The following is a 19,352-nucleotide window of genomic DNA, read 5'->3' as shown; positions in this document are numbered from 1 at the left end:
GATTCAGAGAAGGGAGCTTCAAAAGAAAAACTGAGCTTTGAGCTAGAAACAGAGGTATTTTTAATTCTGAATGAATCCCACGGTACATGAAAAGCCAACCAGCTTTTGTAAATGAGAACCTGCTTTATACAATATACGACGTGCTGCATTCAGCTGGAAGATTACATATACACACACTTCCAGCAGGGTATGGAAGTTCATACAAAGTGTCCTGAAAACCTAGCATTCCTAGCAGTTGCATTACTTTTTGACCAATGGGAAGTCTTCTCCTGCAGAATATCTTGTCATCCTCAGCTGGCCAAGATATTGCTTACTGTAATGGTGATTACTGGGCTTCCTTGGAATCTGCACTTCTTGCTATGCTAAGGCATTATTGTCACCATAGCATGCACAACCCTGGGTTGTGTGTTGTATGGCCAGCTGAGTACAAATCTAAACGAAAGGACAATCACATTCAGGGATTGGGGTAATAGTGTGTTTGGTAAAGTGCCATTAAGTTGCAGCTGACTTCAATGGTCTTTCAAGGCAAGTGAGAAGTAGCGTGGTTTGCCATTGACTTTGTCTGTAGAGCCCTCCTCAGTAGCCTCACTTCCAAGTACTGACCCTGCTTAGCTTCCAGTTCGTCATTTCGGTTCATCAGTTTGAAGTCTCAGCATCCATCTCCATTGTTGTCTTGATGCTGAGATCCTCTGGTTCTGAGTCATCTGTCACCTCAATGTCATCTGTTGCAGTCTCTTCCTCGTTGCAAGTCCCTAGCAGAATTGTGATTGGAGTTCAGGAATCTCTTGTTGAGGTTCCCACTCCCCTGTCAATCATTATCGCCTGTCACAGACTCTGCCAGTCCACAACTCCCCCTTCTTCTGAGGACATCTTTCCTAATGTTCAGCAGATATTCATCTCCCTTTTTGGAATATGATGTTTTAGAAGTATCTTTGCCTCCCTTAGATGGAGGAAGACAGTCAACATCAGTAGCTCATCTGTCTTGTCAACCACAAGGTTTCTGCCAGTCTTCCCATTCATGCTGTTTGGGGATGTTTATGCCTCTGCGCACCCACTGGGACACACCTCCTCCATATCACATCTCTTCGTATTATCCAAGATCAACAACCAGCAGTCTTTGATGTCATAGCACGATGACTCTGTTGTTTCACTGCATGTCTGTCAAGATTCTGTTGACAGTTACTCTTCCAGATCCAGTGCAGAATCTGAGGACACTTCCATGCTGTTTCCTGAAGATGTGAGAGATCCATCTCCAGTTTTTCCAGCAGAGAACCTCAAGCCCTATTCAGTGAAATTAATTTGAACGGCAAAAGGCTTGGACATTGACTATATTCAGTCAGATCTGGGATGCTCAGATCTGTTCATGAGTGTCCTGTACAGTGCTGCTATGGGCCCAATAGCCATTCATTAAGGGCATCCAAAGAACCAAGGGGGTGGAGGTTAGACCATCCTCTAGTCAAGCATCCACAAGAAGTGGAAATGTGTATAAAATTAAGCAGAAGGGATCTGAAGTCTTGTTTCACCACCCATCCTTACCAGAAGATAAAAAGATTCCAGGACAGATCTTATTTGCTCCAGACTGAGCAAGTTCCAGACTGTGCAAGCAGCATTTAAATACAGCAAGGCCTACTGCTGACAGGTTTGAAGAGACATGCTTGGTTCAGGGCTTCCTCATTATCCCTGACTCTAGGGCCAGGGCTAGAAGATCTTCCTTTTGAGGCTAGGACTCTCTTTAGGAGTAGTAGTGGCTAACAGCAGGTGCATTCTAACCTGGAGGAACCGGCTTTGATTCCCAGCTCTGCCGCCTGAGCTGTAGAGGCTTATCTGGGGAATTCAGATTAGCCTGTGCACTCCCACACACGCCAGCTGGGTGACCTTGGGCTAGTCACAGCTTCTTGGAGCTCTCTCAGCCCCACCTACCTCACAGGGTGTTTGTTGTGAGGGGGGAAGGGCAAGGAGGTTGTCAGCCCCTTTGAGTCTCCTGCAGGAGAGAAAGGGGGGGGGGGTATAAATCCAGCTCTTCTTCTTCTAGTGAGGAAACTGACCCCATCCTAGAAAAGAACAAGAAAAGCCGCCTGACTGTCAAGTAGTTGGGTGTTAGCTCCCAGAGCACTGGGACTGTCAAATGAAAGTATTAGCGGCGTAATTCCAGTAAACATTCCCTTGATAGACCAGACCCTCGTCTTAGGTCTCACTCGTTCCCACGAGATTAGCAAGGATTGTGAGGCGTTTGTGAGGAAAGGGCGCTCAATTAATGAAACAATCCCCAAGGAATCCCGAGGCCCTTCGGGGGCGGGAAAGAGGGGCGCGTGTGTTGCTCCTCCTCCTCGTCCTGTCACGAAATGAGCCCCGCTGGTCCTCGTGCCCGGGAAAGCGAAGGCTGGCCCGTCTGGATTTCTGGACCGTCCCGCAAACTCTTTATCCCGCCTTTGGGGCGGCAGCCTGAAGCCCCGGACGGACGGACGGGAGAAGCGGCCCGCTCGCAACCCCAACCCAGCAGAGCCTTCCCTCAGGGGCTCCCGCGGTAGGCGGGGCCGCGATGGCGCGTTTCCCCGCCCACACTTCGCCCGCACAGCCAATGAGCGGCCGGCTTAGTAGCGGCGCGGGCGCTGTCCAATGGGGACGCCGCTCTTTGGCCTGCGGACAGCCCGAAGCCGCACCCTGCCGCCGCGGAGTGAGGGAGAGGAGCAGGCGGGAGGGGCCCACTGATTCGGCCACGGAGGCGTCCACAGCGGCCGCCTCGTTTTCGTCGTCCCTGCCGGTGAGGCGGCCCCCACCGGCCCCAGGGGCCAGCAAAGGGCGGGGGGGCTGTGGGACTCCCGGTGGGGCCCCTTCCCTCAGCTCGGGAGGGCGGGAAGCTACTCCCCCCCCCCCCCGCGCAGCACTTCCCGACCGGCCGTCCTCGAGCGGGGCGGGGGTGTCGCTGGGAAGGGAGGCCGCCCAGCTCCCCTTTGCCCAGCTGGAGGGGGCATCCTGAGGCGGCTGAGGGGTGGGAAGTGGGGGAGGAGGGCCGCCGCTCCGGGGGAAGCTACCCTTCCTCTCCCCCCTCCAGCACGGCCTGCTGAAGCCCCTGGAGAGCACCCCCCCCCAGCTCTGCCCCTCCCAGGATTCCCACTGCCCCCCTCCCACAGGGGGTGACTTTTCCTCATTGTGCAAAAACTCTGGGCTCACCATAGTGCCGGTGGGGGGATCAGAAATCCTGGCGGGTCCCAGGCGAAGACCCCCCCCCTCCGCCCCCCCCCCCCGGTGTGTTCTCAGCAAGGGGCTCGTGTGTTTTCCTTGTTCTGGGCAGGGTGCATGAAGTTTAAGGGATGGTGTGTGTGGCGGGGGGGGGACCAGAAGGAGTCCTGGTGTTGGGGTTGTTGGCTCTCCAGGGCTGCACTGAAGGCTTGCCTTGTGAATGGGCATAGTAAATATGCATAGTAAAGATGCTCCGCTGTATCACCCTGAAGTCTTGTGTGGGTTGTTTTTTTTTGTATCACCTGATATGGGGATCTTCAGTTGCATTTTAGTTAGAATTCAAGTTATAACTAAGATTTTGGTCTTCAAATTAAGTTTTGCTGAAAACAGAGGGACACAGTTGGTTGTAATTGTTCAGGATGTTACAGTATCTTTCCTTTCTCATCTTATTAGTGGACTGTGAGGCTGTCTTCCAGATAATCGTTTTGAACTATGAATGCTGAAATGTTCTAGAATTAGACAAAAAAATTCAGATTAAAAAGAAGTCTTCAGGCATTTAGGAGTTCACTCATGTAAGTGATGGTGCCAGATTAGTTGGGTGTGCATCTCCTGGAAAAGTCGGATCTGTCAACTGTCCCCCAGGGCTTGGTTAATTTTCACTTTGGTTGCTGTAATGTGTTTTCCTCACTTTGGCAGCTACAGTTGGCATAGGGTTTTTTTGCTTTATTTATTCCCTGCCTTTCTCCCAGTGGGGCCCAAATCAACTTCAGTTTTTCCCCATTTTATCTTCCCAACAACACAGTGAGGTCGTTTGGCTAGGTTGTGACTGGTTGAAGGTAACCCTGCAAGCTTCCTTGGCGGAGTGGAGACTTTAGCCTGCCTTTTTGCTTGTTTTCCGATTGGGGTTTGAGAGAGAGTGGCCTATATTAGTAGACTTTATAATTTTTTGCAGGAGTGAAGGCCTGGTTGTTATCTCAAAGGAAGGTGCCTACCTTATCCATCATTCAGTGGGCTCCTGTTGTGAGGGATGTCCCTTTGGTCATCTGAAATGTGATGGATAGGAGAGGGATGTTTTAGCTTGTGGGCTTTGGAACTCCACTGAACTGCCTTCCTTCCCCTTTGTCAAACCTTGACAAGTTGAGCACGGATTGGGTCTTCTAATGGTTTGCTGCTTTCTCATTTCTGTAGTTGCTGGTGTGGTTGGGTTTTTTAATTATGCAATAAAATTACCTGTGGAATGCCCTGTTCCTTAAGGCTTGCCTGGTTGTTAACCTGTTGTCTTTTAGGTGCCAGGCTGAAGCATCTTTTTACTTGAGTTCTTAACTGCGTAGGTTGATTACTTTAAATTATATTTTGTTTGCTTGTAGCATCAGGGCTATTTTTATGAGGATCAGTTAAGATTGCTAAACATTTTATGCTCTGGCTAAATTGTACTGAATTGTACTGTACACTCAAATAAAAGAGGTAGTGTTTAAATTATCTAAATAAATAAAATAATGTATTTCTGAAGGCTTTCACAACTGGATTCAACTGGTTGTGGTGGGTTTTCTGGGCTGTGTGGCCGTAGTCTGGTGGATCTTGTTCCTAACATTTTGCCTGTATCTGTGGCTGGCATCTTCAGAGGTGTATCAATGGACTGAAAAAACCCACCTGCAATACTATACTATCAACCACACCTTTGCATAGCAAGTTTCACCCAAACACTTACTGATTGCTTCCCCACCAGGGACATGACAATTTATACCCCACTAAAACATTCCCTTCTCACTGGAAAACCCACCACAATCAAATAAAACAATGTTTAACCAAAAGCAAAAACAGCCAATTAACTCTTTAGGGTATTATAATACCATAACAGATGCAGGTGAACTGAACTGTTAAGAGAAATTAATCAATTGCAAAGCCAGTTCAAGTTACATTTATGACACAAATGTAGCACTACATTTCCATTTGACTTGTCCATTCCATCATGATAGACAACTTGGTCATGGAAAGGGTGCCAGCCTTTTTAAGACCAGACCAGTAAGGGATTGTTTAGGTAAACAAGCAAAATATGAAGTATTGTATTGTAGAATAGGTTTAGAGCAGAAGCTGAAGTAGGCTGTGAAACTGTCATGTCTTTAATTTTCGGTATAGGAATAAACAAGTGCCTTGTAGTCTTTTAATACTATGATTTCTCTGGGTTTTTTAATTGACATGAATTACATGAGTCTTTTTGGTTTGGGGTGGCAAAATGTTACCTTGCTATGGGTCTATCATAAGCATATATACAATGTTATGACAGTGTTAAAGGGCTTCACATCTATTATCTTGGTGATCTTTAAATATTCCTGTATGTGGGACAGATCATCAGGCACGTGAAATCTTCTGGTGGCACTGGTGATAAAACCAACATTGTATTCTGACGTGGTAAAAGCTGTGGAGAGAGGATTAGTATGCCTGATTTCCTGGGTAAAATAATGAATCCTGGAAGAAAATGAGAAAAATCTGGGGGGGAAAACCCACATTTTCTCCCCATGATTTGATTCTGGGTTTTTTTGGTGGAAAAACTGGGAAATATTGAGAAGTGTTGGAAAGGGCTCCTATGGGATTTTTTTTTTGAGTGAGAAAACCCTTGTTATGAAAAAGATTTCATTTATTCCAAACATATAACTTGAAATGCATAATTTTATAGACTTCAATCATATCCCCCCTCAGATGTCTCCTCTCCAAACTAGAGTCCCAAACACTGCAGCCTCTCCTCATAAGGAAGGTGCTCCGATCCCTCAATCATCCTCGTTGCCCTTCTCTGCACTTTTTCTATCTCTTCGATATCCTTTTTGAGATGTGGCAACCAGAACTGAACATAGTACTGATAGTACTTACAGAAATCTGACAAAATTGTTGGATGGTGATATCCAGGGCAGCCAGTCTGTGCTTAGTACTTCACTCATTGGCATTCCTGCTGTTGCACTGATGAGGTTTATTGCTGCTGCTGAACATCTCGGCAGCCCCACTTCTCCTTCTCTCTTCCCCAGCCATAATCAGGAGGCTTGTGACCCCCTCACTAGAACTTGGCTAGCGCAGCCTTTGGAAGAGCTCTCAGCCCCTTCCAAACAAACGTCCTATTCCGAAGACAAGTGGAGTTAGTAATGAACAAGGGGATCAGACCACATTAGAATACACAGTTGTAAAACAAAACATTTATCCGACAGCTTCAGATATGGAGTTCTGAATGCAAATCCGATGAATGGGGCTTCCTGCTCTCAGTCTGGAAAGGCTCCAGCCTTTGAAAGCTGCACCGACTGCAGGTGGAACAGCCCCTGTTATGGCATGCCCCTGAGTGAGACGGTTGTGCTTGTCAGGTCACTGTTATGCTGCTTGCAATGGCATTGTATCTAGTTGGTAACCCTGTTGCTCACTGGTCACAGTAGTTGCTGCTCTTGTAGGCTCAGCAGATGATTGGCTTGGTATTCTGATAGCTGGCCATTGCTGCCTCAACCTGTGTTGGAAGGCTGCCGAGAAGAAGTTTTTAAAAAGCCAACCTCAACAGTGACTGGAGTATATCAGTTGCGACAGCCTGTGGGCTCAAACATTCTATGCTTGTGAATAGAAAAATTAGAGGTGTGTGTGTGTTGGGGGGAATTGGGAAGATTGTGAACTTTTTTTCAGATTTCCCAGTGGCAAAACTAGAAGTCTTCAGAAGTACTGAACAAAAATCCAATAAATTATTTTGGGAGGGATGAAAATGTGTTTAAGATAAATATTATCTACCGGTAAGATACATGGTATACTTAACATAAGATTCCTGTTTACGCTGCAGACATAAAACATGTTTAAAAGCATAATAGTACCCATTATTTGCTTGCAAGTAAAATGATTATGCTGTTGAAGAGATCAGTGTCTTATGTGCAACTGGTAGGTGCCACAGCTGTTAGTTCCACCTGGCTCTGATGGGCGCTAAGTGCCACCTTACCCACTAGGGCTGCCAACTCTGCAAAAGGGGAGGTGGAACCAGGAAGTTGGTATCAGATGTGCATTGCCCAGCTTACCTGTGATGGTGCAGCCACCCAATCGGGTCCTGACTGTGGAGCTGCTATTCCTGAAATGAAGCCTCAGTGGGAGAGCGCAGCCACAGAGAGTGTGGATTTTGCTCTGCTGGGTTGGTTTTTGTGCTGAGTTCTGCTCTTGCCACCATCCTGAGTGCCACCCTCTCACTCTTAAGTCCCCACAGCAGGGAGCTGACCGACAGCATCCTGTGCAACACATCTTACCTTATGGGGTTTGGCAGGTTTTGGCTGGGTTTTTTAAATGCCCTGGGATTCTTTCATTGGTTTCTGGGGAGGGGGCTTGTCCAGTGCCTGAGAGCTTGCCGTTACCAGGGGGCTGGTTGGTATTCTGAGCACTTTGGCACCTTAGGGGCGCAGCTGCTCTGTTGGGGGGCACTGTGAATTCTTATTATAGAGGCCTCTGGGCTTTGCCAGAGCTTTCACTAACGTCGCCCCTGCCCGTGGGTGCACCCTCTTTGGCACCAGTGCAGGCTCTTGCATTGGTTTGCGTCCCCGCTACGGCTGTGGTGGCGCCCCCTGTGGTACTCCTGCACTCCCCCACAGCATTAATGCCACTCGTGTCGCTGCAGATGACATGCGCCAGTGGTATCACTTCCATAGCACTTCTGGCCCTTTCTGCACCTTGTGGACTATGCCATAAGAACTCCTGCTCACATGATTGTTGCTGTGGCTGTGGTTCGGTTGTTTGGAAAGGTCTCTGTGTTAAAACATGGAAGAGCTTGGACAGGTTGGACATGATAGCCAAGGATGGTTACCCATTTGGCAGCAGATGTGGCTGGTTTTAACTTTGGATGAAGATGCATTGTGAGAGATGGGGTAACCCTGTGCTTCTGTGTTGAATCACCCCATAGGCTGAAAGTGACCTGGTTCATTCTGCATGTTAGGTAGCAGGAGGTCATGTGATGAATATTGGTTCTTACTGAGAGCTGTGGAGAAACAACGCATGCCTGAAAGAAGGGACAAAAGCAGCAGAGACCAAGAAACCTGCCAGAAATGTCAAGCGATTCAGCCAACATTTTAGATCTAATTTCTGTACATGGGGAACAGTGCCTTTGGTTGTTGTAACATTCTGCTTTTTCTTTTCAAATAGTCATTGTAGCTTACAGCTAAAAGCCACACCCTGAATCAAGGCCAAGAGAAAAAAAATAGGCCTATATGTTCAGGCTAGGAAGGGAACACTGAGCTGGACAAAAGGAAGAGAAAACAATAAATTACAGAACAGTGTGATGTAACTGTTTACACGCATGAAACATGCAGCTTAACAAAATGCAGCTGGATCAGAAAAAAATCATTAAATATGGTGTGGCGAAGATGATGATTGATCATTGCAGCAGGTAGAAAAATCAGAGAATAGCAAAATGCTACCAGCAGACTGAATGAAGCTCAAAGTTCATGTAGTGTTTGCTGCAGCTTTCATTGGCTAGGGGAAATATATGTGAAAACATATGTGGTCACCTTTGTTTTTAATAGGTTTAAGAACAAGAACTTGTTTCTGTTCAGTTGCTCATAAAAAGTGGTTAATATTAAGGCCAGGCTTGATGCGATCCCTAATAAAAGGAAAAACAAAGTTCCTGTCAATATTGAAGATAGCGAAAAATTCAAATTTACTGCTGTTATCAGACCTTTAACAAAATGCATAATTCAGAACTTCTGCTGTATGACACATTTCTGGAACAAAAGCTAAGTTTTGAACAACCAAACCCGATGCTTCCGAGAGTGAAGTTCAGACTGTCTCACTCTGTACCTGCTTGGGACAGGCCCCTTCGTTTTTGCCATCTGAAAGATAGAAAAAAGAAATGCTTAAAATAAACACTATTGCTTGCCTCTGCATAACAACTCTGGAATTCCTTGGTAGCCTCCCACCCGTACACTAACTGGGCCCAACTCTCATGTCCCTAGACTGTTCAATAGTGAGACTGCGTATTCAGATGATTTCTCTACCATGAAACAGCATCAGGAAAAAAACATTTAGACTTCTATTGCCAGAACTAAATATTAAGTGCCAAAACACATTTATTATACTCCTCATCATGCCCCTACACATCACGTAACACCACCCCCTTAACACCAGTTCCCAAGGGAGTTGGTACCCCTCCAGTCCCACAGTCCAGAGGCAGCACAGGCTTCACTTAGGTCAAAACAACCCACACTCCCCAGCGCTGTGAAGAGCAAGAGCTAGCAGGTGCCTGATGAGCAGATAAGGCTTTGCCTGGAAAACGAAACTGAAGCAATAAGCAGGCAGGAGGGAGGGGGAAAGGAGAGAGGATCCCATTTTTTGCCCAGGAGACATGGCAGGATCAAGTCAGAACTGGGCCGATCATGACACCAACCCTTAGCTTCTGAGATTGGATCTGATGAGATCAGGCTGGCCAGGGCCAACCAGATCAGGGGATCTTTAGTATAGACATAGAAATTGGAAACTGCAGGGAGCACAAAAAAGAACTCTTGTGAAATGTGTTCTTTTGGAATCAAATACTTTGAGACAAAGTTTTCCTCACTCAAAATATAGACAATAAAGTTTTTAGTTAAAACAATTTACAGTGTTGGATTAATTTTCTAGGTAAAGAATGCTTGTCTTTGTGCTTTAAGTCATCACTGTCATTTCCCCCACCACCTGCCAACACAGCTCAGAGCCCCACAACAGAGGTTCAGTTTACCTTGATGCGTACCTGGCTTGAAAAGGATAAATAAAAGGATAACTAAAACCCATAAAAACTACCACATACCAAGAACAACAAAAGGGCTTACATGTGCCATTGTAATCTAGTCAGGGTGTGGTCTCTGCTTTCTTTCCAATATCATTTATTGGTCTTCCTGTTTTGCCTAGTTCTTTTCATTAGCAGTCTGCGATTGTTATCATACCGAGTAATTCTTTTGTCTGTTTCTTCTTGCTCCTGTGAGTCCTGAAAGTGACACCCAATCTAGTAAGTTTTTAGATAACATCCTGCGGTGAGGTTTCAGATATTATCTTCATGGTAAGTGTTTACCCTAGTATGTAAGAGTAGTTCTCAGCATACTTTGAGCATAGATGCTTTCCCCATACCTTTGAAAGAGTATAAAACAGCCCATGGACGTTTCACATACATTAGGGATTGGTCAGTGTGAGCTTGACTTCCATCCAGGTAAACTACAGCAAATTTACTTTAGCTATTAACCACTGAACAGAGCACAAACTGTTCCCACATATCTCCCCGCCTCCATTAACAGCACATCTGTAACAGATCATAATTAGGCACTTTCAACTAAAGAAGGAGGAGCTTGTTTTCTCCCTTTACAATGCACCAGGCTTCGCTAACCTCATAGCCTAGTATCAGTACCAACATTGCCCCCCAAGAGTAAGATGCCTCTACAGAGGGTGACTGCTGGGTTCAGACAGCACTGGGAAATCTGCTGTCCTGCCTTGAGGACTCTGTCAATTACATTAGGAAAGTCCTGCTCCTTCCCACTAAAAAAAAAATTGCCCAGAATGACAGCTCTCTGTAGAGGTAATAATAGAGTCTGTTGAATCTTAAAGACTAATGGGGGTGGTAATGTGTTCTAAGTGTTTGTGAGGCACACCCACTTACACTTTGTGTTGTCAAAGCTACATAGGACAGATAAGTTTGACAACAAGAGGGAAGATGGTCCTGGGTGTTAATGGAGCAGAGCAGAGAAGGACACAGTCAGAGTGCACACACCATTCCCAGCCATGGGATGAATTAACAACACAGATGTGATGAAATTGTGTGTTTATTACAGATGTGGAGGTCCCTCCAAGAACTTATTTTATTCCCAGTGGGAGGAAAAATGTTTTATGAAATATTTTGTCTTTTAGAATGCGTAAAATACTACTTAAGGCAAGGTTTTTGTTCTCAAAAGGACTTTTTCAGCTTTTCCAATGGGAAATTTGGGGGAGCACTGGAAAAAAGGCCCTATTAAATATTTTCTCCTGTCTTACAGAACATTTCACTCAATCCAAAAGTACAAGATGGAAAAGTGTGAGGCTTGGGGGTGTTCCATGCCTTGGAACATCAGAAGGGCTGTGTCTGCAGGTTCTTACTTTGGCACCCTCTGAACATTAGCCACTGAACTAACTCTCACACCTGCATCAGTTTCCTCTTCTCACGTATTTTCCATTATATAAACTCTCTAATATAGATAGCCAAGGAGTTGCTGAATATTTAAAGTTGCTAAATCTCAAGATTGTCGAGCAACTGATTGGTCCTAGAACTGATTGGTTGCAGAGTATCCCCCTCCCCTCCCTTGCATGCCACTCCCCTCCCCTAGGATGGGTGGGCCATGTCCAGATGCCGGGGCCCTCCCTCCCCTTCCCTGCATGTCTCCCCTCCCTCCGCAAGGGTGGGCAGGCCATGTGTAGATGCTGGACCCCCTTCCTCCCCTCCCTTGCATGCCACCCTTCTTTTCCTCCCCTTCCCTTGCATGCCTCCCCTCCCTCCACTAGGGTGGGTGGCCATGTCCAGATGCCTGGGGCCCTCCCCTCCCTTGCATGCCACCCCTCACTCCCCTTTTCTTGCATGCCACCGCTCCCCCCCCGCTAGGGTGGGTGGGCCATGTCCAGATGCCGGGCCCCCTTCCTCCCCTCCCTTGCATGCTACCCCTCACTCACTCAGTCACTTCCCTCCCCTCACTCACTCCCGCCTTCCACCTGCTCCCTCGTTCTAGCAAAGTGGTTTACATGTTCTGTGACCTTTGGCCAGCTCTGTAGCACTTGGATGGTTACCGCTGGCCTTTTGGGAATTGAAAAATGCTGCTATATTTGTTAATTCATGTTGATCAGGGTGAAGGAGGAAAATGATTTAATGCTTGGAGGTCTTTGAGCAAGATATGACTTGTTGTGATGCATAGTAAACTTGGAAAATAATGGTAAAGAATAATGGGAATAGAGGCAAACAGCTATAATGTCAACTGGAAACTGAGTACAGTAAAACAGCTGGATTTGAATCCAGTAGTCCTTTGGAGACCAACAAGATTTTTTGGGTATAAGCTCTAAGAGTTGGGCAGTGCAGTCCACAAGGGGGTGGATACAGATTTGCAGTGGCCAGCGATTGTGCTGCCATGTCCAGATGTTCCATTTCCAAAAGGGTTTCAGGCAATGCAGGAAGCTGGAAAAAGCAATCCCCGACTGCCCAAAAAACCCTACAGACCAATGGGTTACACCACACTTTTTGGTGGTTTAGGTCTGTGGCTGCTGTTGGTGGGGTTTCTGGATTAAAAATCCTTTGGACTTTTGTTGGCTCCACCCTCAGGAATTTCAGAGAAATGCCAGTGCAGCAGCATCTTCCAGTTTTGAGCACCACAGAGTTGCATGGCACCCCCTCTGCTAGTGTATTACTGGCGTATTCCTCCCTCTTTAACACCCCCTCCTTGTGGATTGCACTGTACATGCCCTACCTGATGAAAGATTATGGCAGATCCTCCCACGCAATTTTGTTGGTCTCCAAGGAGCTACTGGGCTCTTTTACTACAGACCAACATCTACTGCTGTCCTCTAAAACAAAGGATAGTAAGAAATATTATTTTCTTCCTTGTTTTCTTTGGAGGCAGGAAGCTTGGTAGGGCTGCATAGGAAGTATTGAAGTTATTGTTTTGTATAATATTACTTGGCTTCCTGCCAGTACATTGGCTCTGAGGATGGGGCTGTCTGCTCTCATCCCTTCAAACCACTCAGCTGGTGCCAGCTCCATTCATTTAATTGGGACACATCCTCTTGTGTGAACAGCTTAGTCATAGATTGATGCTTTTTTAAATGCCCCTGGGCTTTTGTGGCAGCTTTCCCTTTAGAAGTTCAGGGTACATCTGAAAAAAAGAAGAAGAGTGAAGTCAAATATTGCCAAAAGTATTCTAACAGAATTGAACCAGCAATTGAACAGTATGTGAATTGTAAATGAAAGAAATCTCTATCCTTGGGTTTTCCTAGGACTTGAAAAAAAGCAACCTAAAGTTTCAGCGCCTTCAAAAGTCTACCTATAATTGCTGCCTTTTTTCAGGAGTGGGACTTAAAAGATACCAGCAAGCTCAAATAATTGTCTGTGATGTGCTGTGACTGTGCCTGAAGATTGCTTGAAGAGCTTAGCGCATCTCAAGATAGAGGCAAAAGAGATGCTGGTCTCTCATGAGTAGAAAGTGCTCCGCTCCTGAGCAATGCATTGTGTAGTGGAGGACAGTGCTGTAAAGGTGGGAAGGAAAGGTATACTGTCAGCATGTTGAAGTCAGTTCCAGCAGAAAGATGGGACATTGTTTAAATAAAAGGACATTGTTTACAGAGACAGTAGAGAATGGCACTTGAGAGCCATTTTGCTTGGTTTTATAAAAGTAGTTAATTTTCTCCAATCTGGTTCAAGTGGAGAGAGTGGTCCAGCTATATCAAATAAAAATGTTGCTGATACAAATAATTCACAGTACCCATGTTACTTTGAAAAGTGAGATCGGTATAGTAAAGTTATGTTTGTCACATAAATCAGTAATATACTCATTATTAGTTTTCTTATTTCCACAGGATCACTGAAATAGTGCTATGAATGGTGAATCTGGTGCAGAGGTGGTAACTTCACCGCCTCCCACAGCTCCTCATAAAGAGAGGTATTTTGACCGAGTTGATGAAAATAATCCAGAGTACTTGCGTGAGAGGAACATGGCTCCTGACCTTCGCCAGGATTTCAATATGATGGAGCAGAAGAAGAGAGTCTCCATGATTCTTCAGAGCCCAGTAAGAGTCCGATTTTGCCAGTGGAGTTGCCTGAATTAAAAACTACATAGTAACAAAGTGTTTTATGAGAAAGACCTACACGTTCTCCAAAGGTGGCAATAAGCCTGTATCCATGTAACTGCGTCTTATTGCGATGTCCAGTATTCAGGCAATGCCTTAAAATGGATGGCAGGATCAAAAGTATTAAGGAGTGCATGAGCACTTCAGTAGCAAGTCCACATTTGATTTTTTCCATTGCCTCTCCTTGTACTCCATTGGTTGATGCTTTAGCTGTTCCTCTGAGTTTCAGGAGCAGGTTGGTGTTGGTGGTTTAGTATCCCCATGCGTATTTATTGTAGAAGCCTCCTTCACCGTCTTCTGGATCCCAACCATAACCCTGACCATGAGAGTAGTTCTCTGAAAGTCTTTTTTTGATGATGAAAAAAGATTTGGAAAATTTCCAGATCATTTGGTTCAGATGCCCTCCTGATGTCTCATTTTCAGATGCATTGTAATGCAAGGCTGTTTTACCACGCAGAGATAATTGTCATGTAAGAAATTACAGGTTAAACTGTGGACTTTGCCAAATGCACAGTTTCTTTTATGTGATAGAAAACCAGAATTAGTGGCAGGTTCTTGTCACACAAATGCTTGGTCAGATAGAAAAACATGTTTTATGCTGGCTAATTTCCATTCCTGATTTTGCTTATATACATGATCTGTGAAGGAAGATCATTTTTTATACCAAAATGTATTGTAACAGATGGTTTTATTGGTTTTGTATGCTGTTGTATAATGTTTGCTGCTGGGATAGGGTGGGTATAAATCTGAAATAAAGTAAAAAAAGAAATCCTCAGTGGTATCACACTGTTTCTACTCCCGAGTTTACTTTCCTTTTCTGTCTTACTCATATACTCTTGTCCCTACAAAATAATTGCCTAACAGACAATTATTACTTATGCAAATCAATGAGTTGCATATGTAAATCAATGAGAAGTGAACTTTTCTGCCCGTCTTCTCCCTGTCAAGTTGCTAATTTGAACAGTGCGTCTAAAGGATGGCATCTCTGGCTTGACAATGATCGCAGCCTGATTCTGAGGGTGGCGAAGGGACACTAAGTTTTATTTCACTGTAATATTCTGATAGGCATTTTGTGAAGAATTGGAATCTATGATCCAGGAGCAGTTCAAAAAAGGAAAGAACCCAACAGGATTATTGGCTTTGCAACAGATTGCAGACTTCATGACAACAAACGTGCCAAATGTCTATCCAGCAGCACCGCAAGGGGGAATGGCTGCCTTAAATATGAGTAAGTAACAGCTCCTCTTTTAGGAATGAATTCCAGCTGGCATATTTGGAGGGAGCTCTGTCCCATAATTTGGTCAACAGCAAGTGAAGTTATAGTTCTAGCAAGACCTTTTCAAAACTTGTTTTAACTAAGATCTTTACAACATTTACTAAATTATAATGTTGGATAACAACATTAATAACAAGATTGATGGTTCTAATGCATCTCGTATTCCTCAGTTTTATCCATGAAAAATGTTGTTTCTGAAACTATTCTCTGTCAAACTCAGGAAATATCTGGACTTAGTTTTTCTGCCTGAACTGTGGACACATTAACCTCCTGGGGGGGGAAACCCCCCTGAAAACAAGAATCACTTTAGTTGACCGTTTCTTCTCTGTATATATTAGTGTGGCTATGCATAGGTTTTGAGGAAGCGCTATGTCAGGTTGGAGCCTGACAACCAGTAGAGGAGCATCAGGGGGGAGGTGAACTCCACAGAATTGGCTAAAGTACTTTCATTTTCCTGAGAAGAGACTCTCACATCTAAAAGACTTTATCTCAACTTCTGACCTTGGGTTCATCGTACATTCCAGCTCTTCTTGCCTTCTGTAGTGCAGGATAGTATTAGGAGCTAGGGAGCGGGGAGGAGGAACAGAGTTTGATATACTGGGGTTGTTTGAAGGGTCAGGCAGAACCAGCCTTTTCCCTCTCACCCATGTATCTACCAATAAAGTCTTCTTAACAAGTTACGGAGTCTGATTCTTAACAAGTTACGGAACCTGATCGCAGGTTCAGGGTTTGACACGCTGCTGATTTCCTGTCATAAGCTTTCTCTGCTCAAATAAGAAAATACAAAACATAATTTTTCCTGTGACCTTTTCCTCTGGTGAAACAGGGAATCTGGAATGGGTTGTTCCTTTCCCTTGCTCATGCCAATTAGAAAAGCCTTCAGCAAGCATCACTGTTCTGGTCCTCTCTGCTCCACAGATTCCTTTCCTCTTCAGTCTCTTAAATTTCTTTTATCTTTTTCTCTTCTGTCTTCTTCTGTTCCTTCCCTTCCTTTATTTGGTCTCTGATGTCAGGATGTGTGTCATGGGGGATGGGTGGTCACTGGGATGCTACGCTGTGCCAAGCTCTGTCTGCTGTTTTGCTATGTTTCTCTCCCGCAGGTGTCTTATCTGTAACCTTGAGGGTTGGAAGAACTGTAACCTTGAGGGTTGGAAGAACTATTTCACACTTTGTGGGTGTGTGTGGGTGTGGAAACTCTGTTGCATATTATCAACTGTTCTGAGGGATTAGCTCAGAACAGGCTTTTGCCTTCTACCTGTCATCTGCACTAAAACCTTTGAACTTTCCAGTGCTTCGTTGTCTATGCCGGGGAGTTCTGACATCTGACCACTCTGTAAAAAAGAAACAAGAAACTGGAGATTCTTTATAAATGGGCTTTGGGAGCCACAGTGGAACAGGCCTTCCCTCTCTCCCCTCCTGCAGCCTATTACGCTCCCAAAAACAGGACAGGAAACCTTCAGGAATGGCATGGGGAGCAAGCTGGGGGGTCTGTAGTAGGAACTGGAAGTTGAAAACAGTCTGGATCTAAACCCAGTCTTTGGAAGTAAAACTTCCATGATGGCCTGTAAGGCTTGGCTATTCCATTGCACAAAAGAGCAGGTTTTCGGGACTCAGTTGCTAAAAGCATCAGTGCCTTGTTATTCTGAAGAAACTCCAGCCCAGTGGCCTCCAGAAAGACAGAAGGTTCCTGCATAAAGCTGTGGGTGGAGGCTGCCTTGCAAGAGCCTAGATGGCAGGACTTGCCTACTGAAGACACTGCTCATTGGGCAAGTGCAAGTCACCACACTGCAAGGAGAGCAGCAATGTGTATCATTTCCTTTCTCCTTAACAGCATGCTGAGCTGTCTACATCCCAGTGTAGGTAGCATCTGTGCAGGATCAAAGTCTCTATCCCTCCCCGCTTTCACAGTAAAAATGGAATGGGCAGGGAAGAGCAGCTTGCCTGTTTCCCCCCCCCCCCCCCCCCCGACCCTTTTCAGCTGGCTTGAGTCTTATCCTATTCTCCTTCAGTAGTTCAGGCTTTCTCTTTGTGACCAGTCTTTGGTGAATGTTTTTTAAAATCCTTTTAATTTAGACTGGAACTGGGAAAAAGGCAGATATAAGAGGTCTCCAACTTTTCTTCCAAAGTTTCATAGTGATTAGGCTGCAACTCCACACCAGTAAGGCCCAAAGCAGGAATGGGGCACACATTCCATAGCTCAACTGTCTTTCCCAGAGCCAGACTCTTCACACCCTGTCACTTTTTTAGCATGGCCTGGTGAGATGATTTGTTCTTCTGATGATCCTGAGGCTACTTCTCCTGAACACGGTCCTCTCACCAGCTTTTCTCCAGCCCATATGCAGTGCCCTTAATTACCAGGATTCCGGCTGTCCAGCATGGAACCCAAGCCTCAACCTTCTCCCTACAGAGTTATGGTGAGCTAAGATTATCTAAGATAATCTGCATCACCTGTTTTCTTGTGTTCTCAGAAACATTTACTCCATCTATTGAGGAACATGGGAAGAAGATGGGTGCTGTGTGGTTTCCGGGCTGTATGGCCGTGTTCTAGCAGCATTCTCTCCTGACGTTTCGCCTGCATCTGTGGCTGGCATCTTCAGAGGATCCTCTGAAGATGCCAGCCACAGATGCAGTATCAGGAAAAATGCTGCTAAATGCAACCGCTATACAATCTGAAGCTACACAGCACCCAAGTGATTCCGGCCGTGAAAGCCTTCGACAATACATGGGAAGAAGAGTTTGGATTTATACCCTGCCTTTCTCTCCTGTTAGGAGTCTCAAAGTGGCTCACAAACTCCTTCCGTTCATTTTCCCACAACAGACACCTTGTGAGGCAGGTGGGGCTGAGAGAGTTCTGTGAGAATTGTGACTAGCATCGGGTCACCCAGCAAGCTTCACGTGTGGGAGCAGGGAAACAAATCTAGTTCAACAGATAAAGAGTCCGCCATTCATGTGGAGGAGGGGGAAATCAAATCCAGTTCTCCAATTTAGAGTCCCCCACTCTAAACCTGGAAGGCATTCGTTCACTGGTGTTGGAGGAAGAACGTGGATCCCCTGGCGCCCGAGGTGAAGGGCGTCTTAGGATTCCAACAGGATGTCCTGGATGCACTTCTCTGTTCTTCTACTCTCCGCAGACAGGTGGCGGCCTTGTCCTCTGTAGTTCCAAGTCTACATAGAACAAATCCCTCTCATCACCTCCACATCAGACAATTCCTCAGAGGAGCATCATTCAAGTCATTGCCCACCAGGTACCACTTTCCAACTTGGAAGCTACATACAGTGCTGCATGCCCTAACCAGTCCTCCGTTTGAGTCAATTATGGATATGTCTCACACATCTCAGGATGAACACCGTTTTTTTTTTGTGTGGTGGACTCTTCAGCCAGGCAAGTGTCTGAGCTGGCAGCCCTGTCGGTTAAGCTGTCGCTACATGTGTTCCACAAAGGCAAGGTGGTTTTCCGAACCGACCCTCCATTGATCCCCAAAGTGAATTTGGCCTTGCACAGGCAACAAGAATCTTCTTGACCTCCTTTTGTCCGAACTTGCGGCATCCCAAGAAAGTATATTGGCACAAGCTTGACGTCCAGCACAACTTCAAAGGCCTTCCTCATCAGAACCCAGGGCTTCAGGAGATCAGAGGTGCTATTCATCTCCTTAGCCAACCACAACAGAGGCACCAAATTGTCGGCCCAATCCATTAGCACGTGCCTTAGGGAATGTATTCCTGAAGCAAAGCATAGAGGTGCTAGCCCCACTCGGTGTGGAACGCCTCCACCAATGCAACCTTTAATAACATTTTGTCAGTAGAGGAGATATGCTGAGCGGCAATGTGGTCATCCATCTCGACATTTATAAGCCACTACAAGTTGAATGCCTTCAGTTCAGTGGATGCCAGATTCAGTTGCAAGGTGCTATATCAGATTCTCAATGAGGAAAGAGACTCCCACTGATAGAAAACTGCTAGGGGAGATCACCCAGGTGTCCTCGAGCTCAAATGGAGAATGACAATTGGTGCTTACTTGTGAAGGGTCCTTCTCCTTTGAGCGGAAGAGGACATCTGCCCTCCTAACCATTATTTTTCCTCT

The 19,352-nt window shown here is 45.6% G+C and overlaps 1 protein-coding gene across 10 annotated transcripts in view; it reads left to right on the top strand.

Annotated features, from left to right (window-relative positions):
- Positions 1-2,604: 2,604 nt before the first annotated feature.
- The window catches only part of ADD1 (adducin 1), a 68,820-nt gene continuing 52,072 nt past the window's right edge, over positions 2,605-19,352 (top strand). For 9 of the 10 annotated variants that reach the window (XM_048509876.1, XM_048509874.1, XM_048509875.1 and 6 more), the window contains exons 1-3: positions 2,605-2,761; positions 13,726-13,935; positions 15,061-15,223. In XM_048509876.1, coding sequence (XP_048365833.1) covers positions 13,744-13,935; positions 15,061-15,223 — 355 coding nt within the window. In that variant the 5' untranslated portion in view covers positions 2,605-2,761; positions 13,726-13,743. Of the gene's footprint in view, positions 2,762-13,725; positions 13,936-15,060; positions 15,224-19,352 lie in introns of those variants that run through there. The other variant, XM_048509879.1, reaches the window with a different exon arrangement.

The sequence above is a fragment of the Sphaerodactylus townsendi genome, linkage group LG10 (genome assembly GCF_021028975.2).
Source record: "Sphaerodactylus townsendi isolate TG3544 linkage group LG10, MPM_Stown_v2.3, whole genome shotgun sequence".
Taxonomy (NCBI): domain Eukaryota; kingdom Metazoa; phylum Chordata; class Lepidosauria; order Squamata; family Sphaerodactylidae; genus Sphaerodactylus; species Sphaerodactylus townsendi.
Note: the sequence above shows the minus strand (reverse complement) of the source record. Positions and strands in the feature narration are given on the sequence as shown.